Below are 23,043 nucleotides of genomic sequence, written 5' to 3' on the forward strand. Positions count from 1 at the left end.
AATGAAAGTTTGTGCTGTCACATGTCTGTCAACAAGTGGAAGCAACAACTTCCGTTTCTCTTGACTAAGCTAAATCAAGTATTTTTTCTTTTAATATACACTATTAGAGCAATCCTGCCAGGCTCCAGATCACTTTTATTCTTTCGAATTCCTGTCTTTGCTTATATTTAAATATCAAAGTGAGACTGCCGTACTGCCAGCATATCAATTTGTCTCACCACAGCCAGGGTCTTGCCATTACAGAGTGTTAGAAGGCGACCCCTTACCAGTGCGGCTTTGTCACTGTGGAGTGATGGGGGGAAACATATTTCACTGAGTAATTATGCAGGTAGTGGATATTTGGGAGAGATTAGTTTGCTTATAAAACTGGCTTAGAGAAATGCAGTAACCATGTGATGTTAGAGCCATTTTTTTTTTTTTTACCCAGATCTGCACATTGAAACATGTGAGTGTGCTGTGCTTTATTAATTTTGTTAAAGCAATCCATGGAGTCAATAAATCTTGAGGGAAGAAATCTTCCACACTTGCTTCTGTTAGAGACAGCTGACTTGGATGAGTGTTTTATGAAAGAGTTCCATCAGTTACTTTTTACTAGATAAGGACATAACCCTGGTGTTGTAGCTATTTTGCAAGCCTATAATTGCCTTCTATGACCCTGAAATTTCTCCTGCCATTTCAGCAGGAGAGGATGTTTTTATTTCTTTTTCCATGACTGCAGTGTGGTGCTGCTAGCACTAGTGACTGCTGTATTTTGCCCTAGAAGCAGTTATGTTTCACTTGTGGATGGGTTAGACTTTTTAAAGAGAATACCTGAAAATTAAGGCATTGATCCTACTAACATGGTCAATTACTTAAATTTTTTTCTTTCATTTTTCTTGTAGGAACTGAGACATGGACAAGCTTCTAGCAAGTACCAGCCTCGTCAAACAAGTAAAGTCTTCCAAGTCCAAACAGGTAAAATATAAACCAGTGACTTTTCCAGGGTATAGAATGGGGGGGAAAAAAGATAAAATATTATTTAATTTACTAAGCTTTTGCAGGCTTGTTGTTCTGAAGGCCTTTGCTATGCTACAATGGGGAGCACGCTTTCCATATGATAAGCAGGAGTGTGTGTATGTATATGGGTATATGTTTGTCAGTGCTAGACAGCTGGAATCCATCCAAACTGCTTGCGTGTGTATCCTCTTGTGTGTGTCGAATTAGTGCAAATACTTCCTTAGGTATTGGATTCACTGATGTGTGCTAGGTGAGGGGAATCCGGACTGCCGATATTTAATATTTCAGACCTCCAGATCCAAGCTCAAGAGGATAAGAAGGAAAGTGTTTGGAAGCAGTGTCAACATATGCTTAAAACTAGAAGACCAAAAATAGCACCTCATCCCAGAGGATGCAGTGTTTGGAGAAGGATGGAAGATGATGTGGTAGATTGAGTGAATTTTTCTCTCTCCCACTGACATAGTTGATCTTGTTGGCATCCACCATATGCCCTGCAATACAGAAAAGATTCTTAAGGGCAGTTGCTCGTGTAAAGGGAGTGTAGAAGTGGGATTGCTTTGCACATCATAGTGTTGGGTTTTTTTTCTCCACAGATTCTGTCCCTAAGCCAGTAAGGTCCCTTCCCTGTCCCCCGTTAAAACCTTTCATCTTCCTGAGAAGAATGGGTGAGAGGACTTTACACCTTTCTCTGGAAGCAGGTCCTCCAAGAGAGTTGAAACAACTTGTCAATAGTTCAACACAACACAAGTACAGCTTCCAAACCTTAGTGCTCTGAATATATTTTTAGTCTCATAATGATGACAGTTCTTGAAGCCTTGTGTGCCTTTCAACAGGCCTCCTTCAGCAGTTGCTCTTTAGGGACTTTAATGTAGTATTGGTGACAAACTATATACTGCATACTTATTTTAGCTGTGTCTGGAATTTCCTTCCCTGCCTGCCTTTTTTCTATCAAATGTATGCAAATTCCTCCTGAAGCAACACCCAGAAATGTCCTCCATCCAGATAGTTCAGACTCCTGAGCTGATTCACAGTCACTTTTAGTTTAGAGAGAGTTCCTTCAAGGCCACTTGGTCATTCCTTACAAATGCCTGGGATGAAAGATGGTTGTTGTTCTCATCAGCTTCTTATCTCCAGTTTGCTTTTGCTGCATTAGCACTGTGGCAGCTGGGAATGGGGAACAGTGTCTGGTCAGTTAGAAACATCTCATGGCTGCAGTTACAATACTGAATGCTATTTTGAAATCGAATATTTGAGTGTCATGTGGTTTCCTACTTGTCTCATTGCCCTACGGACGGAGGTCGTGTGTGAAATTTGGTCTCAGAAACTCTGACCTATTCCTCTGTCTAGGATTGCCTGGCCTTTCAAGCAGGAAGTGCTGCCTTAATAATCCAATGGGAAAATTACAGCGGGGACAGACCACAGACAAAACGGGAAGAAAGGCTGCAGTAGGAAGAACTGGGATATATCGAACCGAGTGGGAGTTGTGCACCTGCATTGAGTTTCAGAGACGCCTATATGTTACTTAAAATCACCAATTCAGCAAAAACATAACAGGAGACATTAAAAGCTTTCTTCAGATATGGACAGAGGAAATGTTTAAGAAATAGATCCACTTTCAGCAGGGCTGATAAAGAAACCATGATTATCCCTTGTTCCCCTTTCCTTGGATTAAACAAGAATAACCAGGCTAATGAATCTCCAAATTTTAAAGGATTGAAGAAAATTATTAGCTGGACCATTACTGAAAATAAATGCTCTATGTGTAGGGAAATCAAGGAAACAGTATTTTAAAGCTAATTACAACTCCTGAGAGGTCTAAATATTATTCTAAGCTAAATATAACTGTGTGATGATGCAGTCAATGCCTATCCAAGTTTTAGGGTTTGAAAAACAAACTTATGATCTCTTCTGGCCACTAGCCTGCCAAACATATGGAATACAAATGCAACAAGATTGGTTTTTTTCTGTGGTTTACATACAAACTTACTTGCAGAAGCAGGAGGCAAAGCCAAGAGTAGAAAACTGGCCAAAAGAAGAGCATGTTCAGTTCTGTAGCATAGCTGGTTTAAAAGAAAAGCTGCTGCCAAGAGGCTGAGCTTGAAAGCCCTAACTTTTCCAAACTCATAGGGTACATGGAAACACTGTGAAAATGATTAGTTTTTCAAGTGGAGGCTCTTCAAAGTTTGTTGTTTTGGTTTTTTTTTTTAAGGAAGAAATGTCTTGAATACTGGTGCTGAACCTCTTCCAAGTGTGAATTTAAAAATGTTTTTCTTGTAAAATGCCATTCTTTGATGTGACCAGTGAATTCCACTGGGACCTGGATATGAAAAAATTTTGATTAGCTGCACTTTTAAATACATTCTTCTTTCTGAAGCATGCCAATGAAAATGCTGTCCTGAGTATAAAACAGAGCAGTGTACTCAAAGTCATTATTCAACCTTCTTGACAACAGAAGCACTCAGCTTCTGTGAGCTGGAATGTATTGGAGGGGAAAAAACCCCGAAACTTTCCATGAATTATGCTTTTTTTTTTTTAGCTGCAACACTGAAAACTCTGCTCTCCTATGTTCTGTGGATAAAGCAGCTTTGCTTTGTGGGTTTTTTTCAGATTAATTCTCCGTGTGAATAAATTAGAGAAGGATTGACTCTTTTAGCCATAACAGTTAAGACAATATTTGCAGTACTTCCAGCTTGTTTGTATTAGGAGTCAGAATTTCTTTGGTGTGAAGAATGCACACAGAGTCCTTTGTTCTGCAGCATGGTAGGCCCATCCATTAGCAATTTTCTTGTTTTAACTCCCTTTCTGATGAGTTATTGCAGTTAAATCAAGTTTTCTGCCTCAGCTTCCTCCTAAAGCAATAATCCCCATTGCTTCTCTCTCTTTTCCCATCTCACACATTAATGTGTACAGCTGCCACCAGGCAAATTCTACCTCCTGTATTTGCATTCAGTTCCAGAGAAGTCCCTCCGTCTACAGGAACAGTGAGAGTCCACCAAATGGCAAAACTGATGCAACACCTTGCCGAGACAGTCTTTCCCTGCCTGATCCCATGGTCTCTTTTTTTTACTGTTCAGATGAGCACCAGAGTGCATACAACTAGGAGAAATGCAAAGCCATTTAGATAAGGGAGAGCACAATGCCCTGCTGGCTCAGACCAAAGCTCTAGTTAACTCAGAGCTGCGACAGGAGACGTTAGTTAGAGGGAGCGCGCGAGCCTGGCCATGCTCTGTAGCCTGCTTAGGCTGAGCTCTAGTGCCTGACTGGCCATATTGGGTACTTCATTCCCTTAGGTGGTAGCTTCCTGTTTCATCTGTGAGCAGAGGAATATTTAGTCAGTTCTTCTGGTTTCCTTAGTGAAATGAAGATATTTCACCCATGGACTTTAACAAAGTCTGTGACTGTGCTTTAATTCAAATGCAAGCTTGTCAGTGGCGTTGTCACTGATTTTGAAGACTAATAACAATTTCACAGGAAATAAAAGTAGGATGAAGAAAGCAATAGTAAAGTTCATCTGACCTTGGAGGTTAATTCAAATGAACAAAGATATAGTTAACTGCAATTACTGCTCCCAATTAGCTACATATGTGGGCAGTCTTATTTCATAATTAGTCTGTTATTCCTGTTTATCATAAAGTTGATTAAGCTAAAGTAGAACAACGTGCACTTATTGCAGAACAAAAATCTACGTACGTGGAGTTAGTCAAGAACAGTTATTTTGGAATTTGCAAAAGCTATTTAGAAAGCCCTCCCAGTTTAAAAAAGACCTGTATCTTCCAAAGTATACATTTCATGATTCAGAGTAACATATTTCCCCAACTGCATTTAATTTCTTGCAGTAGAGATTTATGTGCAGAGATTGATAAACTGCATAATGTCACAGCACCAGCTTCCCAAGCAGGAAGAATTATTTTATTAAAAAATGAAAAAAGCTGCTTTCAAATAGTCTTGGTTTGGGGATTTTTTGGTGTTTTTTTTAAAAAAATATGTATTAGCATAGGTTAGAATGTGTTCAGTGAAAGATTTTAAAGGACTGAATTTTGGCTGCAGCCAGATATGTGCTTAATCCATGTCTGTCTGTTTTGCTACTAGCCTGCTTGTTAGCTCAGGCAGTCCTTGAGTTTCTTCTAACTTACCAGCTAGTGGTGAAATTAAGAAGTTGGTATGTCAGCCACTAGTTAGTGACACAGCTACACTCAAAAGCTTGTTTGTGGACAAAGAGGAAGCCCACCTTATATATAATTAAAACCAATAATTTATTGTTAGGGTAATTGAAATCTTGAGAGTCTAATGATTATTGATCCAGATATAACTTACAGAAAGAATAATAATGCAGTTAGAGTACTTCTATAAAATGGTGATAGATATGCCTCTTAGCTTCTACCCCTCTTCCTTCTATTTCACTCGCCCTTCCATGGCTCCTCTGGGTCATAAGGTTGGTGGTTTCATTCTGGTGTGTGTGGTGGGGGGTGATATGGGAGAGTTGCCAGCATCTGGAGTCCTTTGCTGGGAGAATATGATCTTCATATTGATGGTTTCTCCTTCCTTGCTCTAGGATCCACTTGGTGTCATTTTTACATGTTTGCTAGCACGCATTTACTTTTCTTCATTGGTCTGCAATGCCACACTATGCCTGATTTTATGGTATGTGGTGCCTATTACGTATGTTAGTTACTATTTTTATGTTCTCTTTGTTACCCCTAAAACCAGTTTTTTCCACCTCCAGGTCAGTGTTTCTTTGACTGATCACTGCTGAGTTGTTTATAGCCATCAGGTCTCCAGTGCCAAGCCTGTGCCTTGCCAGTTACCTTTGCGTGCCTGTACTCCTCTGCACTGCATCTTGTGTCCCCATTTCTCAAGGCCTCTGCTATTGCACTAGGCCTGCACTTCTCTACGCTGCATCATAAATCTCTCATTCTATGCAGAAAAACTGTTTGTTACTGCTATTGATAAAAAATTATTGCTGTACCACACACAGATAAACAGAAGTAAACCAAATTAGCTGTAGACCTGGTCAGTGATGGAAACTGCTGTCACAGCTAAGCAAGTAAAACAAAGGTACAGAAGGGCTGAGAGAAGTTTCAGCAAAGCAAGCCTGATAAGCCTCAGTCCTCAGGTCTTGCAAATTTGTACAAAGCTTATAGCAAATTACTGAGAATGTAGCCCTGTAATACAGTATTGCCATGGTTACAATGTTTTAGCCCCCAAAAGCCCTGAGCAGGTAAAAGCAAGCTGTACACGCTACCAGATAATCCATCAGGTTTCAGCAATTTTTTTTTTTTTAGAATTGGGTATGCTGGGTGGCTTGTTTTCTCTTTTGGGGTAGAAAACCCAAGAATGCAAGAATTAAGAGTCCCAGTTACCTGACCTCTTAAAACTGGAAGTTAGCTCAAAGTATATTGTATATTTTAAAAACAAAATTGCACTACTTAGTGAACAGTGGAAAACAAGGGTAATGGCAAGGGTAGTCAAGCACTGAAATGGATTCTTTCTCAAAATACCTCTGACACAAGAAAATTCACAGCCACCCCAGGCAAATAAACATCTGCCAAGTTTAGCTGATTCTGCTTTGAGCTAGAAAATCTCTTGATGTCCCTTTCAGTCCTATTGTTCTGTATTACTAGTTTGCTTTTCTTAAATAAAAAAATCCTTATGCATTCTCAAAAGGGATTGCTTTTCTTGCCTCCTTTGTCTTTTTGATGGACTCTGCATATGATATACTGATGTGTGTCTCCAGAAAGCCTCTAACTGGATTTAGGTTTTGCAGAGCTTAAAAGTGGCCTTATTTATGCCAGTTGGCTTTTTTTTTTTAAATCATGTCATCCTTTATTATATATCAAAAATTAATTATTTCACAGTCACCTCTTAAAATGATCACAAAGAAAAAGCAGCTCATTGTGCAAGCTATCATGAGCACTGCTGTCACTTACTGTATCTGTATAGTTGACATACAGTTTATTTCTTTCATTTAGAAAAATATCCACGCCTGAGTTGTCTAGTCTGTGTTTCGATATTAATAAGCTATCTTTGGCATCTTTTCTTCTCCAGTCACATCCAACCTGTTGTAGTCCTGACTTGACCTGGCACCTCTTTAATATCAACGGGCACAGCCCTCAGATTCATCACTTCCTCCAGAGCTGCAACACTGGACTGTGGTCTGGAGAGGACATCTTGATATACAGAAGTAGATCTCTAATCCTCTACCATAACCTTAATGATTAACTTAAAGTAAATTAGAGGTGGCAAAACCTGTGTCTTTTTAATGCAGGATCACTCCCAACAGTGTGGTATTGAATATTTTGGCAAGGCTTTGCCTAAGGATTTCAAGACTGGGACACAGACATCACTCAGTCTCACAGTACCATCTCTATTCCTTCCAGTAATTCCATTTTAACAATGTAGCCCTCATTCCAGTTTGAACCATGAATAGCTGGTCTGCTATTTTGCCAGTCCTATCCTGAGACCCCTTGTATGCGTACAGCTTTGCAGTTCATCTTAGTTCTGACCAAAGAGAAGGAAAACATAGGCAAGGTAGTTTCCTTTATGTAAAACTAAAAATATACCGTGACATATACAGACAGTTTCAGCCATATTCACAAGATGGACACAGCATTCAAAGAAGCGTACCAGAGACACTGCAGATAAATGAGAGATTTGGACTGGGAGCGGCAGAAAGATAAGCAAGAATTCCTTAAGTACAAAAAAATTGTGTGGATTCATCCTACTGTGTTCTAATAACCTAATTTGATTCTGCTAATTGTCATAGTTTATTATATGTGGGGCCTCTTCAGCACACATCACGTCCTCCTCTGGTGATACTCTAAAATCTTTGCCTTCTGGCCAGTCTGTGATCACTTCCAGAATTCCTGGGCAATTGGGGTTTCCTATTCAAGCCTGCTGTGTGATCAGTGTGACCCACTTCCTCCGTGTAGCATCAGTTGCATGATGTGTAGAGTGGGCCTCCCTTTGAGCATCCAGCCCAGCACTGGCAGTCGGGGTGCCAGGGGGAGCTGTGCTTCAGTACCAACCACTTCCGAAGCAGCTTGAACCCCTTCATATGCTGCCAGTATCTCTTTTTCAGTTGGAGTGTAGCAGGCCTCGGATCCTCTGTATCCCTGACTCCAAAACCCCAAGGGTCAGCCTCGAGTCTGCCCTGGTGCTTTGTGCCAGAGACTCCAGGTAGGGCCGTTCTCCCTGGCTGCGCAAGACCCCTGGCTGCTGTGCCAGGCCCACTCCCCAGTTATAAACAGAACATGATGTTGTATGGTATAGAATCTCTCTTTGGCCAGTCTGGGTCAGCTGTCCTGGCTGTGCCCCCTCCCAGCTTCTTGGGTCCCCCCCACTGCCTCTGTGTTAGCAGGGCAGTATGAAAAGCTGAAAAGTCCTTGAATGCTTGGCAACAACTGAAAACATCAGTGTGTTATAAACATTGTTCTCATCCTAAATCCAAAACACAGCACTACACCAGCTGCCAGAAAGAAAATTAACTCCATCCCTGCCGAAACCAGGACACTAATCTTTTCTTTTGCTAGAGGTATAACCCATTAGCTAACATTAGTTTTCAGAAGAGCTTTCACATGTGGAGGAAGAGGAGTGAGCTGTGATGTGTGCAGTTAGTACAAATTCCACGGGGCACATTAAAGCAGCATGGCCTTTCCCTGAGACTAAGGTAGAATGTTTGCCTGACTTTTCCTCGCAGAAAGGTTTTCGTCAGAGTTTGTTTTGGAAGTGGAGATCATTAATTCCAATTTGACTAAGGGAGTAGCTACAGTGAGACATCAATGCAAGGCTATCATGATTTGCAGATTTGCGTAATTTTGGGGATGTAATAGCTAATCTAACTTCCAAAGTGGTGCTGAATTCTCAGTCTGTATATTCCTTTGTTGTAGGAGACAGAAGAAAGTTTTTACTTGTTTAATACTTGGGTTACCTTTGAAATACTCAGTATTCTTTCCCTCTCTCTCTCTCCCCCATGTATTTTCAACTTTACAGGGGAAAAAAACCCAAACAATTGCTGATAGAGGAGGAAGAGCTGAAGAATATGAAGAAATTGCTGCAACTTTGCCCAGCATTCTGCAGTTTTGGGAAGATTTCAGGTGTGTCACAGTTTTAGTCTGGGACCAAGTGTAAGTGAAATGCATTCCTATGGAAACCAGAAGACACAGTTCTTCCAAAACAATTCAGACATAAATGTACACTCATATCCCAGGCTGAATCTTCATGGGTTATATTCTGGAAGGCCAAATATCAGATTATTCTGTCCTGGTTAAAAACAGGCAAACTGCCAACTTGAAAGTTCAGAGAAGGCATGGGCTTTTATATTTGACTCTAGTCCATTTGATCCTCATAAATCTGAATCAAAACCAACCAACCAAAAAAACCCCATGTGACTTCCCTACTGCAACCATGGATTAAAATGGTTTATGAGGATGACAAAAATCAGCTGGATACTTAGTATTTTTATGGCAGTGATTTGACTTGGCTCTTGTCTTGTCCAATTTGGGGTAAGATTTCACATGAGAAGTGCATCTCACAGTGGTGTGTCTTACGCCGGTGCCTGACCTACAGCTGGAGGTGCTCTGGTCAGCAGCAGAGCCTGTAAGAGGGAAGGAACAGATTCTGGGATGCCTCAACTCACTTGGCTGGTGTGTAATGTGATGGGTGTGTGGAAGCTGGAAGCCAAATAAGCAGTTAATGATCACACAATATTTTGAAGATGTAGAATGTAATTTGTTGCCCAAAGTAGCACTATGGGGTGGGAAAAGATGTTCAGATTCTGTTTGTTCATTGACCCCTCTAAGAACAATTTTATGAACTCGAAGGATAATGGAGGGAAGGTTGTTTACAGAGGTATTAGCTGCTGCAGGGCCATTCAGCAGCACCAGAAGGATAGTGCTCTGCTTGTGCTTTCTGTTCTGGAATAAAAGCATACTTTGTGGAGGAATTTGTCTTTAAAGGACTGTCTGCCTAAGTGCTCTTCTGGAATACCTCTTGCGGAATAATGCAGTTTTCAAAAGCAGTGCCAGCCAGTTCCTCTGTATAGACAAAGCCTTGGGCACCCAGTTAGGCTTCAGGTACTTACATAAATCACTTGATGTCTCAAAGGGTGACTCTGAGGTGTGCTGATGATGGTTAGGGGCTGTGTGTTTTGTGCGTTGTTTTCCGGACTTGGCTAAGCACTGACAACACCTGTGTGCACTCTTAACCTCCCACGGGTGGAAGGTGGGGAGGAAATTTTTGCAAGCACCTTCAAACAGGCTGAGATGTGGCTCCTATCCCTTCTGCCGCCCGTCCTCACCCCGAGGGGCAGCCAGCAGCTCCTGCTCACAGCAGTACTCCCATGTCTCCTTTACACCCAATCCTGTACCAACTGTGCAGCCAGAGGTGAGCTAACATGGGTGATTGCTTTCCAAATACCATCTCCAAGAAAACTGCAGACTTGTAGAAGTGTTCATATCCTAAAAAGCACTTCTTCTGTCCTTTTAAAATGGCAGATTAAATTGTGTATGACTCAGCCTCATTTTCTTCTCCTGTGACATAAAGCAGGTCACTTCTAGCTTTCGGAAACAGATGCTGACAGGTTTTGGCCATCCAATCCAAAAATGCCATGTGCCTTGTTTAGGAAGACGTGCGCGTTGCACCCCGATAAAATGTGTTGCACTGAACATCCTCCAAACCAACACCACTCTGTGGTTTTAATTAAGCCTGTCTTTGCCAGCTGTAAAATAAGGGTAATACAATATTCCTTAGAGATGCTAAATATAGTAGTTGATAACTTTTAGAAGATAAAGTAATTGAAGACAATAATTCAACCGTATTTCAGCGCGGAGGGGTAAGGAAAGGGGCAGTCCCCGTTCCTGTCAGGAGCCTGCGCTCCCCCCGCATGGCGCCAGCTAACGGCCGCCTCGTTTTGGCGGGAGGGCAGCTTCCCCCCTCCCCTCGCGGCCCCGCCCCCCCGCTGCGGCGGGAAAAGCGCCGGGACTGTTCCCTCAGGAGGCTTGGGCGGGCGTAGGGAGTTCGGATCCCAGTTACGGCTGGGGCACCGTAAGCACTCGCGGCTCCGCAGCTTCCGGAGGTGCCCGGGGATGAGCTGTTTGAATTATTGTTGTAATTTTGACGGGGAATTTTGGTGCTCCGCGGGGGAGGGAAATTCTGTGGTGCCTCACCCTTTGGGAACAGAAATTTACATCCACTGAAAAGGCAGCTGGCAAAGAAAAGCCAAATAAATCAGTATGTTGATACACGATTAATCATTTATTTTCCTCTGAGTCAATAGATGTGAAATTCCACCGCGGTGCCCCTCGGGGCAGGTCGGGTCGCCTCCTGCCCCTAACGTGAGGCCCAAACTCCCCTCCAGCCAAGTCAACGGCCATCGTTCTGTCAGATCAACACCCACTCATTAAACAACACTCAGCGCTGGGTCCCTCTCACAACAGCCCCTATCTGTTGAAAGGAGAGCAGCACGCAGGTCTTCCTCACCATCCTCATGAATAGCTCCCAGGCGGTAACAGCAGGGTCGGGGCACCCGAGGTGGCACAAAAGCGTTTGTGTTTCCTCACAAAGATCCTCGTTTCTTCATGGATTAGCTGTATTGTCTCAGATTTTCACTTTTATCTTGTTCATTGCAGGCAGTGGCGGCTAAAATCCTCTGGGTCTTCGGTGCACCAACACACCAGCAACAGGAGGACCCTCCACTGAACAGGATTTTGTTCATCCCTAAAGCTTTCAGTAGGGTGTGGTATAATTTCTCCATTTTCCCTCGTAGCCTGCAGGAAGGCACAGGTCTGGGTCTGCCTTGTTTTTCTGCTATGAGATGCCAATTGCCTAAGGATGGGGAGTAGAACGATCCCGTGACTGGTTCAGCTGTGCTTGGAGTGCAGGATTATGTGCATTTCAGGAGGATATTTTTAATGGAGAAGGGGATTGTAATATGGTTGTAATGCTTTTTTTGCATTACTTTTTTTTCTTCCTTTAGTATTTGAAGCTAAGGGGTTTTTAAAGTCTCTTCAACTGTTTTTTTTAATTAATGTTTTACTGTAATTTTCTGATTGATATTAGGCATGATGTGAAGGCATGATTTCTTATTCCATAGTTGTCAGGGTTCTGAAATAGAAATGAAAAACATGCTGACACTATCAGAAACAACTGATTTTATAGGAATATTTCTAATAAATAATAACAGCAGCGATTCCACTGTATTTTCACTCCAAAACCAAATAAGCTCATTCTAAGATGATACTATGTTCTTTCTTACTTCTCCCAGACTCTGTATACGCAAGATTCTTGTAAGTAAATTAGGCAGACCTTAAGTATCCATTCAGAAGCTGAAGAAAGCTATTTACAGATATTTAGTATAAATTATCCCATCCTCTGTCAGATGTAGCCCATCTTGCAGTTTCATAACAAACCTGTCTTACCTTTCATGGATTTTATTAAGGATGAGCAAGCAAACATATATACACATCTGTATGAAGCAGTTTACAAAACTTTTTATCAGCCCTAGCTAGAACAGTGAAGGCAAACTCACAGTTAAGACAGAAGCAAACTATCCATTTAGAAAATCACAAAAATGATACAGCAGGTTATAAGATCATATTTCTAAGAAACAACTTTGTATTCATTTTTCTTAACATTTGTAACATTTAAGGAGGTCATATTTTGCTTTTTATTTAACCGTGCTATCACTAAGTACCTATTCTGGCTTTAGGCCTTGCTTATAAGAAGTCACATGAAGAGGGCAGTGAAGGTGCAGTAGAGTACAGACATGGCAAGTTAACCATGAAAAACCATGAAATAAGCTCTGTGTATACATTTTTGCATAATAAAGGCCTCAAATGTTTATTACCTTTCTTTTATTCTCTTCTTACGGGTGTTACTTGCATGTCTTCAGCATTTATTAGGTATTTTGAACTCCAGCAAGAACTAGAAAACAAATACAGCTTTATAGTCAACTCTCAAGATACATGACTGAAGACTTGTAGCCTTCTCAATGGCACTGTTTTGTGGGCTTTCTGTCACATAAAGACGGGGAAGCTAAGATATAACATAGCCTTTCCACTAACCATTCTGTCTGCAACTCTGCTGACTTTTGTTATAAAAATACATACTGTCTTTAACTTTCTTACCTGAATAAATTCCACTAGTGATAAATGATTTTAAATATTCCCACCTCCAAACTTGTCTCTGACCCAAGATTCTCGCAAGGGAATGAGATCTCTTTTCTGAACACCTGTTAAACCCTTTCTAGCCAAACTGGTTCATCTGAGAGTAATACAGTAGATTTTCTCCTTTTGATCTGGTAGGTCAGGTAATTAAGAGTTGGCAGCAGAATCCGAGTTTAAGTCCATATGCGATGGCATACTGAGAAGGTTCTGTAGTTCAAGGATTTCTTAAAAGTCCTTTTATAGTCATTTATTCATTTATTGCCACCCCAATACTATCTTTGTTTGCATTTCCCAGTAGCAATCAATACTTTATTGCCTGCTTTTTCATGATGAAGGCCATGGAGGATCAAGTAGTCCAAGAAGAACCAGGATACCAGGATGATGAGGTAAATTTATGGTTCATTGAAAAAATATGCGCAGCAAATATTGTTTGAAGGTATTTTCATAGTGTTATGAAGTCCACAGAGAGACAGAAGGTCCCTCAAAAACCATCGGGAAGTTCAATGCATTTAAAATTTTGTTCCAGTCTAATACCAAGAAAATCTCATTCTCCTAGTCCCTGTAGAGCCTTGCTCTTCAAGTACTCTTCATTAGCCTTTCAAAAGCTATTCACAGTTTTTAATGGGATTATCATTATTTCTTTATATTTTACACTTATATATTAAATGCAAGGGGACTATCAGTTAATTTTATGCTTCCAAGGAATGGTCATTAGCCTGAAAAGACTGAGGAACTGTGGTGGAATCAAGAAGACGATGTTCGTAACACAAGTTGTATTAGCACAGCAGAGGATTGCTTGCCTGTGAAGACAGACTTTATGAAGAAGGTGATAGGAAATGTGTAGGCCTCCTTGGCTCACTATGGCTTTGCTTATTTGGGTAGTCCAACAAGTTACATATTAGGGAAAATCATTTAAATGGTTACATATTTGAAATGGACACATAGTAAGATAGATGTAATTACAAGAAAAAAACAAACCCTATTTTTATTTTTTTCTGCTATTTTTTTTTAGGAATCATTTTTTCAGGATATTGACCTGCTACAGAAGCATGGAATTGTAAGTATTAGCAATGACTTTACTGCACAGAATTGTCCATGTAAAGCTATTGTAAGGTTATTTCCAAAAGCATATACTCGTTGATACAAATAACTGAAATTCCTCCTTGTAATGAATTCTGAGTCAGTCATGTGAAGACAAATTTTTGCCTTTGGTGATAAGACAGGTTTTCAGAAAATCTCATTCCCATCAGATTCCTAAATAAAGTGGCAAGATATTTAAAGTATTTAGCACCCAGCACTCTTGAAAAACCAACTACTTGCTAATTTATTTGAAAACTGTGTGATAGATTACTTCCTGTTCCTGCCAATCTTTGTAATTACTCCTGCATTTTTGGTGCCTGTGAAATTACACTGCGACAATTGTTGCCATACTATTTTCGGCATTCTGGTGAAGGGGATAGAGTGGGAGTGAGGGAAATATTAGTAGCTAGAGAAATAAGTGGTTAGTTTTCTTCATCAAATATGAATTCCTATAATCGTTATCATCATTATTATTATCACCACATAAACACCACCTATTTATTTGAATTACCATTATTATATGTTTATCCAGGAGACTGGCTCATGGATTGGAACCCTATTACGTTCAGTGTTATAGAAGCAGGATAAAAAGTTGGGTTTGCCCATAGTAATGTAAGATTTAACTCTAAGATAAATGACTGCAGACAGATACAAATGGGGAGGACACGGGCACAATGAGACAGCATTAGTCAGCACTATAGTTATTGGGCTTGGCATGTCAGCAGTGTAAATGTTGTTGACTTTTTTATTGGCAATTCATTGACAGTTTTAAAGAGAGTTCTGAAGACGGATCATGAAGTTGGGAGCTCAAACTATGGGGCAACATAGGAAAAATACACAAATTCTTGTGTTAAAAATTTAAGAAGTTGACCAAAGAGGCTGACCTTGTGAGCTGGAAGGGGGCTGTACTAGCCTGTCAATATCAAATGAGGCATGGTATGCAGAGTATGATACTGAAGTATGAAAGATCTTGAAAATAAAGATTAATGACTTAGGCTATTCTTCTGGCTTAATAGCTGTTTCCTCCTCTTTTTTTTTTTCTTCTTTCCAAGTGGTTATTCGTACACCCCAGAGGAAGTTTTTGTTGTCAGCTGTGCCAGTTAAAATCTTTGTGTGAACTTATGATGACCCATATCTGTTAAATTCATTTGCTTAAAGAAATAGTTTTTGTGGGTTTAGAATTTTTTTTCCTAGGAGTACAGAGAGAAATATTTACTAGATCTGACAGTGTGGCCACAAAGAGAGTCAGATTAGCACAACCTAGGCTGTGGTTCGATGTTCAAAACTGTTTGGTAGGAATTAAGGTGCTGTGACCCTGCGACCTTCGCTGAGTGTTCCTGCCCCTGGAGCACGCTATCCCTTCTTCTGGTACACCCTGTGAACTGGATTTGTTAATCACTTAGTCCAAAAATTATCACAGCCAAAAATGTGGTTTAGGTTTTTTTATTTGTAAATCCTCAGTCTGCTCCCTTTTCCACCTCAGAGGCACACAACTGGGACAGGGCTGCAACGTAAGGTAGAGGATCGGGACAGGCAGTTGGTGTAAAGGGGTAGGCATGTCAGTATGTTAAGCCAGGAGTACTGCTGAACACTTCATAGTATTGAACTATAGTCTAAGGAGGCATATATCCTAGGGCCTTGGTTGGTATGTACGCTGTTGGTGAAAGGTGTATCTGTGCGGGAGAGAACAAGAACTTCTATAACCAGGTCTACCACACAGACTTGTTATGCAGAACAGCCTTAAGTTTGATGTGACCAGAAAGACAAAGCCACTGAAGAAATGCAGAAGCAGGGTAATGCATTTAAAGCTTTGGTCTAGAAAAATGATCTTTGCAGCAGTAGTCTGTTGTCTTACTAGAAAAACACAGTAAAACAGTTCAATCCTTTTTATACTGCTGGTTATTCTCTTGGGTGGAAGAGTAATTTTTATTCGTAAATTATTCTACCTCATCCATCTCTATTAATGGAATAATCAAAAACCTCATCACAGGATGAGAAATAAGCTTTCCATGAACATGACTAATTTCTAACATAGTCCCCCTCCATTCTTATGTCCTATGCACCCACACGCACTAGATAAATAGATGATGCATACAGTTCATAGTTTTTTTCAAAGAAAAAACTTGGCTCAAAATGGTAAATTGAAGTATTATCCTAAACCTTTCACATACTATGTTTTCTTGTGAGTAATCTGTTGCTTGCCTTTAAGTTTCCTGTGATGTCAGAATCATAAAATGAGGTAAGAAGTAGGGTGCTGACTGAAGTAATTGCTGTACCCAATTTATGAAAAACTCTCTAGTAAATTCATTCTGGCCCAAAGTGTCAGTCAGATCTGGAGGATACGCTTGTTTTAAACTGGACATACTGTGAACATGCAGAAACAGCACAGCAGTTAGAGTCGGCTTCCAACGATCCTTGCGAGCCAGCTCCCAATTATCCACGATCAGATTATCTGGTTTACAGATTATCTGTGCTAAGGAATCAAGGACAAATTGGGTGTTACAGGGTTTACTAGGCCGGGCTCCATGCTATCTGAAATAATCCGTACTGTTTCCTTACTACCAGCCTAGATCTGGAAAGACTGGCACTGAACAGAGACAAGTAAATACAGCTGCACCCAAGCCACCTTTCTCTTGAAAGCACCAGGATGTCTTTGCACCGTGATCCCTCACACCAGTGTTACTCAAATTTTTCTATTGCTGGTGTCACGAACTACATAATGAAGAGTTTACTGTAAATCTGTTCCTTTCTTGGTGAAAATACACATGCATATGAATGTATAATGAAAAGATTTACTTTGCCTTCTAGTTGTTAACTGTCACAAGTACTCATAGCAGGGAACTTTCTTCACAGAACGTAGCAGATATTAAAAAACTGAAGTCAGTTGGGATCTGCACGATCAAAGGAATACAGATGACCACAAGACGGGCACTGTGCAATGTAAAAGGGCTTTCAGAGGCCAAAGTGGACAAGATCAAAGAAGCTGCAAACAAGCTTATTGTAAGCCAGTCACTTTCTCGATGGTTTAAACTCATGCTGTCCTCTCCAAAATGCTGTGCATCATTTCTCTTAACAGATTTTTTTCACTACATCAAGGTAATTTTGAAAATCATTCTGCTCGTTACTCTAAAGGAGTAATACTTTATACTCTACAACAAGTGGACAAATGCTATGGTCCCTTTCATACCCAACCTGTGTAAGTGAGGCTAAGGGTGGAGAGAAGATACTTATGTGGGATGTTGCACTTTACCTTCAGGTTAAAGCTAAAATAAACCTCTCATGTTCTCTTTGGTCTTCCTTAGGAACCAGGCTTCCTGACCGCCTTTGAGTACAGTGAAAAACGGAAGATGGTATTTCATATTACTACTGGCAGCCAGGAATTTGAGTAAGCTTTACTTAAATCCTTCCTTAGTCCAAATTGTTCCAATAATCATATTCATTGTCTTTAATGAGACACAAAAATATAAAGGAACAAATATTCAGCTAGGACACGTAGGTTACCTTGCACTCGGAGCTAGTGCTGGCTCAAAGATGCCTACATCAGTAAGCAACAAAACGAACTCCTTTCCTGAGGGGAAACTAGACTTTGTACAGTCCTAAATAAACAGAGTTTGCATCCAGAAATCCTGAACATATCATCATTTTTTCAGCTAGTCAAAACAACCTGCAAGTCTCAGGTCAAAATTATAAGTCTGCAAGACCTCCCTTGAGATATTTTTATGGAATGTTATCTTTTCAAAGGTATTTTCTGTTTTCTTTCTTTCCAGTAATAAATTTCTATAGACCTTTCTCTTGCACACAAAAAGGAAGGTTGAGGCACAGTTAATTCTTTATGAATCAGTGATCATTTAGTGCCCTGCATCAAGTGCAGGGGCTTTAGGGCAGAAATAATTTTTCTTAAAGTAGCAAAAATTTCTTTTTTACTTTCCTCTTGTGATTTTGTGGGTTTAACTGTATCATAATCCTCTCCCTTTCTCCAGTAAACTTCTGGGTGGTGGGATTGAAAGCATGGCAATCACCGAGGCCTTTGGAGGTGAGAAAGCCATGTTAAATGAGTATTACTGAACAAAGAATTGCAACTTAGTTTAGATTTTAAATCAAGCTGGATTACTTCTATCAAACTTACCACACTGTAGTCTTAAAGACAAGTACCTGCATGAGGGTAAGAAGAAAGAATTTACTTCTTTTAGTGTTTTCCCATTTTTCTTCTTCATTTGCTTACGGACTAAGTTTGAGCTGAGTAATCATTACACTTGGGGCATGCTGATTCAGTACAACATTATTAATACTGTTACTAACATGTCATATAGGAAAGATTTCTCTGATGTGATCTGTATTCCTTTCCAGTAACAAAGCTGCCACAAAAGATACTTTATTTATGCACACTTAGGATACATTGCATTTCATACAAGATTTTGAAATCACAGTTAAGCTACTATTATAGTAAATTTGATCAATTAGTGGTTAACACTTCAACAACAATAAGAGTTCATAAAACACAGTACTCTAGAAAAGATAACCTGCAGACTGACACAACTTGATATAATGAGATTAATAAACTCATAAGCTTCTCCTTGATCATTTTACTGAAAATGAAACTGGGCCAGGTCAGTGGCATCAACCATTTCTTTTCCCCCCATCCCTCAACACTTTTCCACAGGTGCCATGTGGTTTTAACTTCTACACAGAAAAGAATAAATGACCTTAGCAGTCAAGCATGATCAAATTAAGGCATTTCAGATTTTGCTTTTCATGTAACACATTTCTACTGCACAAAATATGATTTATAAATTGGGGTTAAATGATTTCAAAAGGTAGAGATAGAGGTGAATTTTCTAAGTAAGTGTGTTTCTAACTGGAGTAACTCCCGAATTTGGGAAACTCAGAAAAAGAAACCTTGACTTTTTTTTTTCCTTTTTCTTTATTTAACAGAGTTTCGGACAGGCAAAACCCAGCTATCTCACACCCTTTGTGGTAGGTGTACTACCTTAAAACAGACAGCTGTTTCTTCTCCGTTCTTTATAACTATATCAGAATTAAACACATAAGAGACAAGTCAGAATCTTTTATCTCTAGAAATACAGTGATACAGACCTTGGTGACTCTTACGTCCATTAATTGTCTTTGAGTAGATAACTCTTATAAATGATTACTTTTTAATACTGCGCACATCAATGTAAGTGTTGCCGTAAGGAGCGAGAAGATAATAGACTGTCTTAGAGAAACCAGTGAAACACACCACCTGGAAAAGCAGAGCACAAATATGACTTACAGGTGGACAGAGGCATTGCTCAGAAAAGGGCAAAGGCAAGATTCTTTTTTTAATTTCCTGGTTTCAAGAGGTTTTGCTGAATATGACATTCTGAAAGGGCACTGAAAGGATACTACTGGCTGACAGTAACTGGATAAACAAAGACTCTGGCAGCCACCATATTTGGGCAGCGCCAAATACTGCAGGACTCTGGTTTCCCAGCAATATATCTCAAAGTGTAAATAGTAGTAAATAATAAATAATTTAACTATTAATGCTGATGAAAAATAGTTACCAGACACTGGGTAGGCAAACATTCCCTTAAATGAACCCAACGTTATAAAGGAAATTATGGCACCTTCTGGAAAAATAAAGCCTCTTCTGTTTAGTACAGTCTGATGGTCAGCAGTCATACCCTTTTGCATGAATGATTGCAACTGAATGAGTTGAGTATTTTAGCTTATTCGCTCCAAAGAGACTAAACCCACAATCAGTAACTATTCATGTATCAGGAAAATTCGTATCCAAAGAATTTTTGATCATATGATTTACAGTGGGGAAAAAAAACCTCTACTAAATCAATACCATTAATTTGGGCAGAGGATTAAGAGGATGCTTTGTGTGTAAGAACTTATTAATAATATCCTTACCTATTTTCAATATAAAATAAACAGATTTAGTGATGGTACTGAGTAAAACACAATTTTGACACCATTAATTAAATCTCATCTGATCTCCAATCGAGACAAGTGGCTTGAGTTTCTTCTCAAGATGGCAGCAAGACTTCAGATACTCCTGATTTCCACATTGATTAAAACTGGTGGTTCTTTGTGATATGGATAAATAGTCATATTTTATTAAAAAAATAATAATAGAGGGAGTAAGAAAATATTTGTCCTGCTTTTTATTTTGATCCTCTATGATTCACTGTAGTGACAGCTCAGCTGCCAGGACCAAATGGCTACACAGGTGGAAAGATTATCTTCATCGATACTGAAAACACTTTGTATCTTTTGGACTGCTAAAAGCTACAGGTATGATGAACTGGAAAGACAGTTCATTTTGTTATAAGCAAGTAGGAGGCTCCAGATAGCTTCATACCTGTAAAACATGATGACTGACACAGAAAGCCTGGAGAGCACACTGCATAGTGACCCACAAGGCAGTGACTTCTTTCTCTGTCATTTGATGTAATCCAACCTGGAAAAATTAGAGTTAGGATACAGAATTTATTTTAACTGGGGTTTTTTTGAGATCTAATATGCCTTTTTAATAATGATACAGGTGATAGAACCTTTTCTATTTCCTTTAAGAGAAATTAATCTAAACACTATTTTTAACACTTCATATCTGTGGTAGACTGTGTATAAATAGGTTTTGCTCACAGCTAAATTCCTAGAGAACAGATATCCATGTGTCACCCCCCGCCTCAAACCCTAAACACAAAACATTTAGCACCATGAGCCCCAAGCTATCTTTAGGGTATGTGGGACAGTGTGAAGAGAAAAATGCAGTCTTCTCTAGGACCAAAATAAATATTCTTCCTTGTTTTTCCATAGTTCTATTTTGGAATGGAGTTTTATTATTTTCAGAGCATGGTTTGTACAGAGAAATCCTTAACTTTGACTAATGTCAGCCGACCAGACCGTCTTCGTGACATTGCTGATCGCTTCAATGTTGACCATGATGCAGTACTTGACAACGTGCTGTACGCACGTGCATATACTAGTAAGACCATTATGGCAACTGGCATGATATCTATGTTTTTTCTCTAAGGGTTCTGTTTTAATAGTTTTTGGTTTATTAACTGGGATTGCCCACTGAGGATCATAAAGAATGTTGTACTGCTAACAAAGGAAGTCGTAAGCTTGCTTCCATTTTCTGTTTCTCTTGTACGCTGAGCAGACTTGCTCAGCATAAGTATCCCAGCTCAGCTGCACTACATAAGCAATAAAGCTTTGCAGTTTGCCACAACATTAAGTGAACTCTGCCATGTATATGATGGGTGTCGGCATAGCATCTTAGTAAGAGAAGCAGCAATTAATGTAACTGCGATTGCTTGCATGTAAGTTAATTCTATAAATACTGTTGAGATATTCTCTATGGTCTTCGGAATGGAACTTTATAGGGACAGCTCCAACACACACTGTCACGAGACAGTGCATTAAAACTTGAAGAAAGTTTTAAATTGCACTTTGAGAGTACAATGTGAACATGAATAATGTAATTAATACAATTTCCATGTGTCATTTAATTCAACGTTAAATTCAAATGTTTATATTGCTTTTCAGTTCTTAACAAAAAAGTTGTCTTCATGCATAGTTTTGTTGTAAAGCTTTTCACAAAGTTTTGTTAGCTGGGCAAGTGGAAACTGGAACCCACAGAAGCACAGGCACTGCTGGTTATTGTAGCTTGTTACTGGGCACTGGATTTAAAACTGCTGGCAGTGAAAATATAAACAGTGCAGACATTTAAAGCAGAATTTTAAAATTCAGGCTTTTGTTGCTTCAGAGCTCTTCCTGGTCCTAATTTCCTTTGGCACCTGTACTTCTCACCAGGTGAACATCAGATGGAATTGCTTGACTACGTAGCAGCCAAGTTCCATGAGGAAGCTGGCATTTTCAAGCTACTGGTACAAGACTAATTATTTTTTTGTATGCTTACTGCTTTCAGAATACGTTTGCCTATTTTCTTTCACTATATTTACTTATCTAGCATAATTACAATGCAGATCATTGACTCCATAATGGCACTTTTCCGTGTGGATTTCAGTGGTCGTGGAGAGTTGGCTGAACGACAACAGAAACTGGCTCAGATGCTGTCAAGGCTCCAAAAAATATCAGAAGGTAAGGGAAACATTGCAAAATTTGGAAAACATGGACTGGAGTTACTGAAACAGTAGCTGTTGGTAGCATTACCACCTAGTAGTCTGAGTGTATTATCAATCAGGCACTGGCCCAGGAATATTTCCTCACTTTACACCTCTATCAAATACCAAAAAGATCAAATTGATATATTATTTCAGGATGATAGATTAAGGAGTCTTTGGAACTATTCAACATTTAGACTTTTCCTAGAAATACCGTTAAGAAAAGTCCTAAATGAGAGAATAGGTTGTAGAACTGGACAAATATCCAGTAACAGAAATTGTCTTACCCAAACATTGACAGTCTAAATACACAAGAAACACGAAGAACAGAAAAAAGGATGAAGGCGCAGATAGATAAAAAAGCCATGCCCATTGCCATGTTCCCAGTACTTTGCAATGCTTTGAGGGATGATGACAGGATGAATAGGGTTCCTCCTCACTGGAATGTCTCGGAAATGTTGATGAGGAATGAGTAAATGTTTTTTTTCATGCAGTAAATAAATTTAAAAAAGGCAAACAGACAAAGGGTGGGGGGGAGGGGGCTGAGGGCAGGGAGCCAACAGAGAAGATGGGAACTGAGAAAGACTTGTTCAGTGGAATTCTGAAAAGTGCTCATTTTTGGCATAAATATTTCAGCTGAAGTCATGCAGGAACAAATTTAGGCTGTCTCCTGATTAACTCCAGCC

The 23,043-nt window shown here is 39.7% G+C and overlaps 1 protein-coding gene across 1 annotated transcript in view; it reads left to right on the top strand.

The window, feature by feature from the left end:
* DMC1 (DNA meiotic recombinase 1) overlaps positions 1-23,043 on the top strand; it is a 33,587-nt gene that overhangs the window by 8,419 nt on the left and 2,125 nt on the right. The window contains exons 6-17 of the mRNA XM_054811162.1: positions 882-954; positions 8,986-9,089; positions 13,453-13,543; positions 14,170-14,214; positions 17,091-17,237; positions 17,540-17,622; positions 18,218-18,270; positions 19,170-19,211; positions 20,422-20,494; positions 21,125-21,216; positions 22,047-22,120; positions 22,220-22,334. Coding sequence (XP_054667137.1) covers positions 892-954; positions 8,986-9,089; positions 13,453-13,543; positions 14,170-14,214; positions 17,091-17,237; positions 17,540-17,622; positions 18,218-18,270; positions 19,170-19,211; positions 20,422-20,494; positions 21,125-21,216; positions 22,047-22,120; positions 22,220-22,334 — 982 coding nt within the window. The 5' untranslated portion in view covers positions 882-891. The remainder of the gene's footprint in view (positions 1-881; positions 955-8,985; positions 9,090-13,452; positions 13,544-14,169; positions 14,215-17,090; positions 17,238-17,539; positions 17,623-18,217; positions 18,271-19,169; positions 19,212-20,421; positions 20,495-21,124; positions 21,217-22,046; positions 22,121-22,219; positions 22,335-23,043) is intronic.

Source organism: Grus americana, chromosome 1 (genome assembly GCF_028858705.1).
Source record: "Grus americana isolate bGruAme1 chromosome 1, bGruAme1.mat, whole genome shotgun sequence".
Classification (NCBI taxonomy): Eukaryota; Metazoa; Chordata; class Aves; order Gruiformes; family Gruidae; genus Grus; species Grus americana.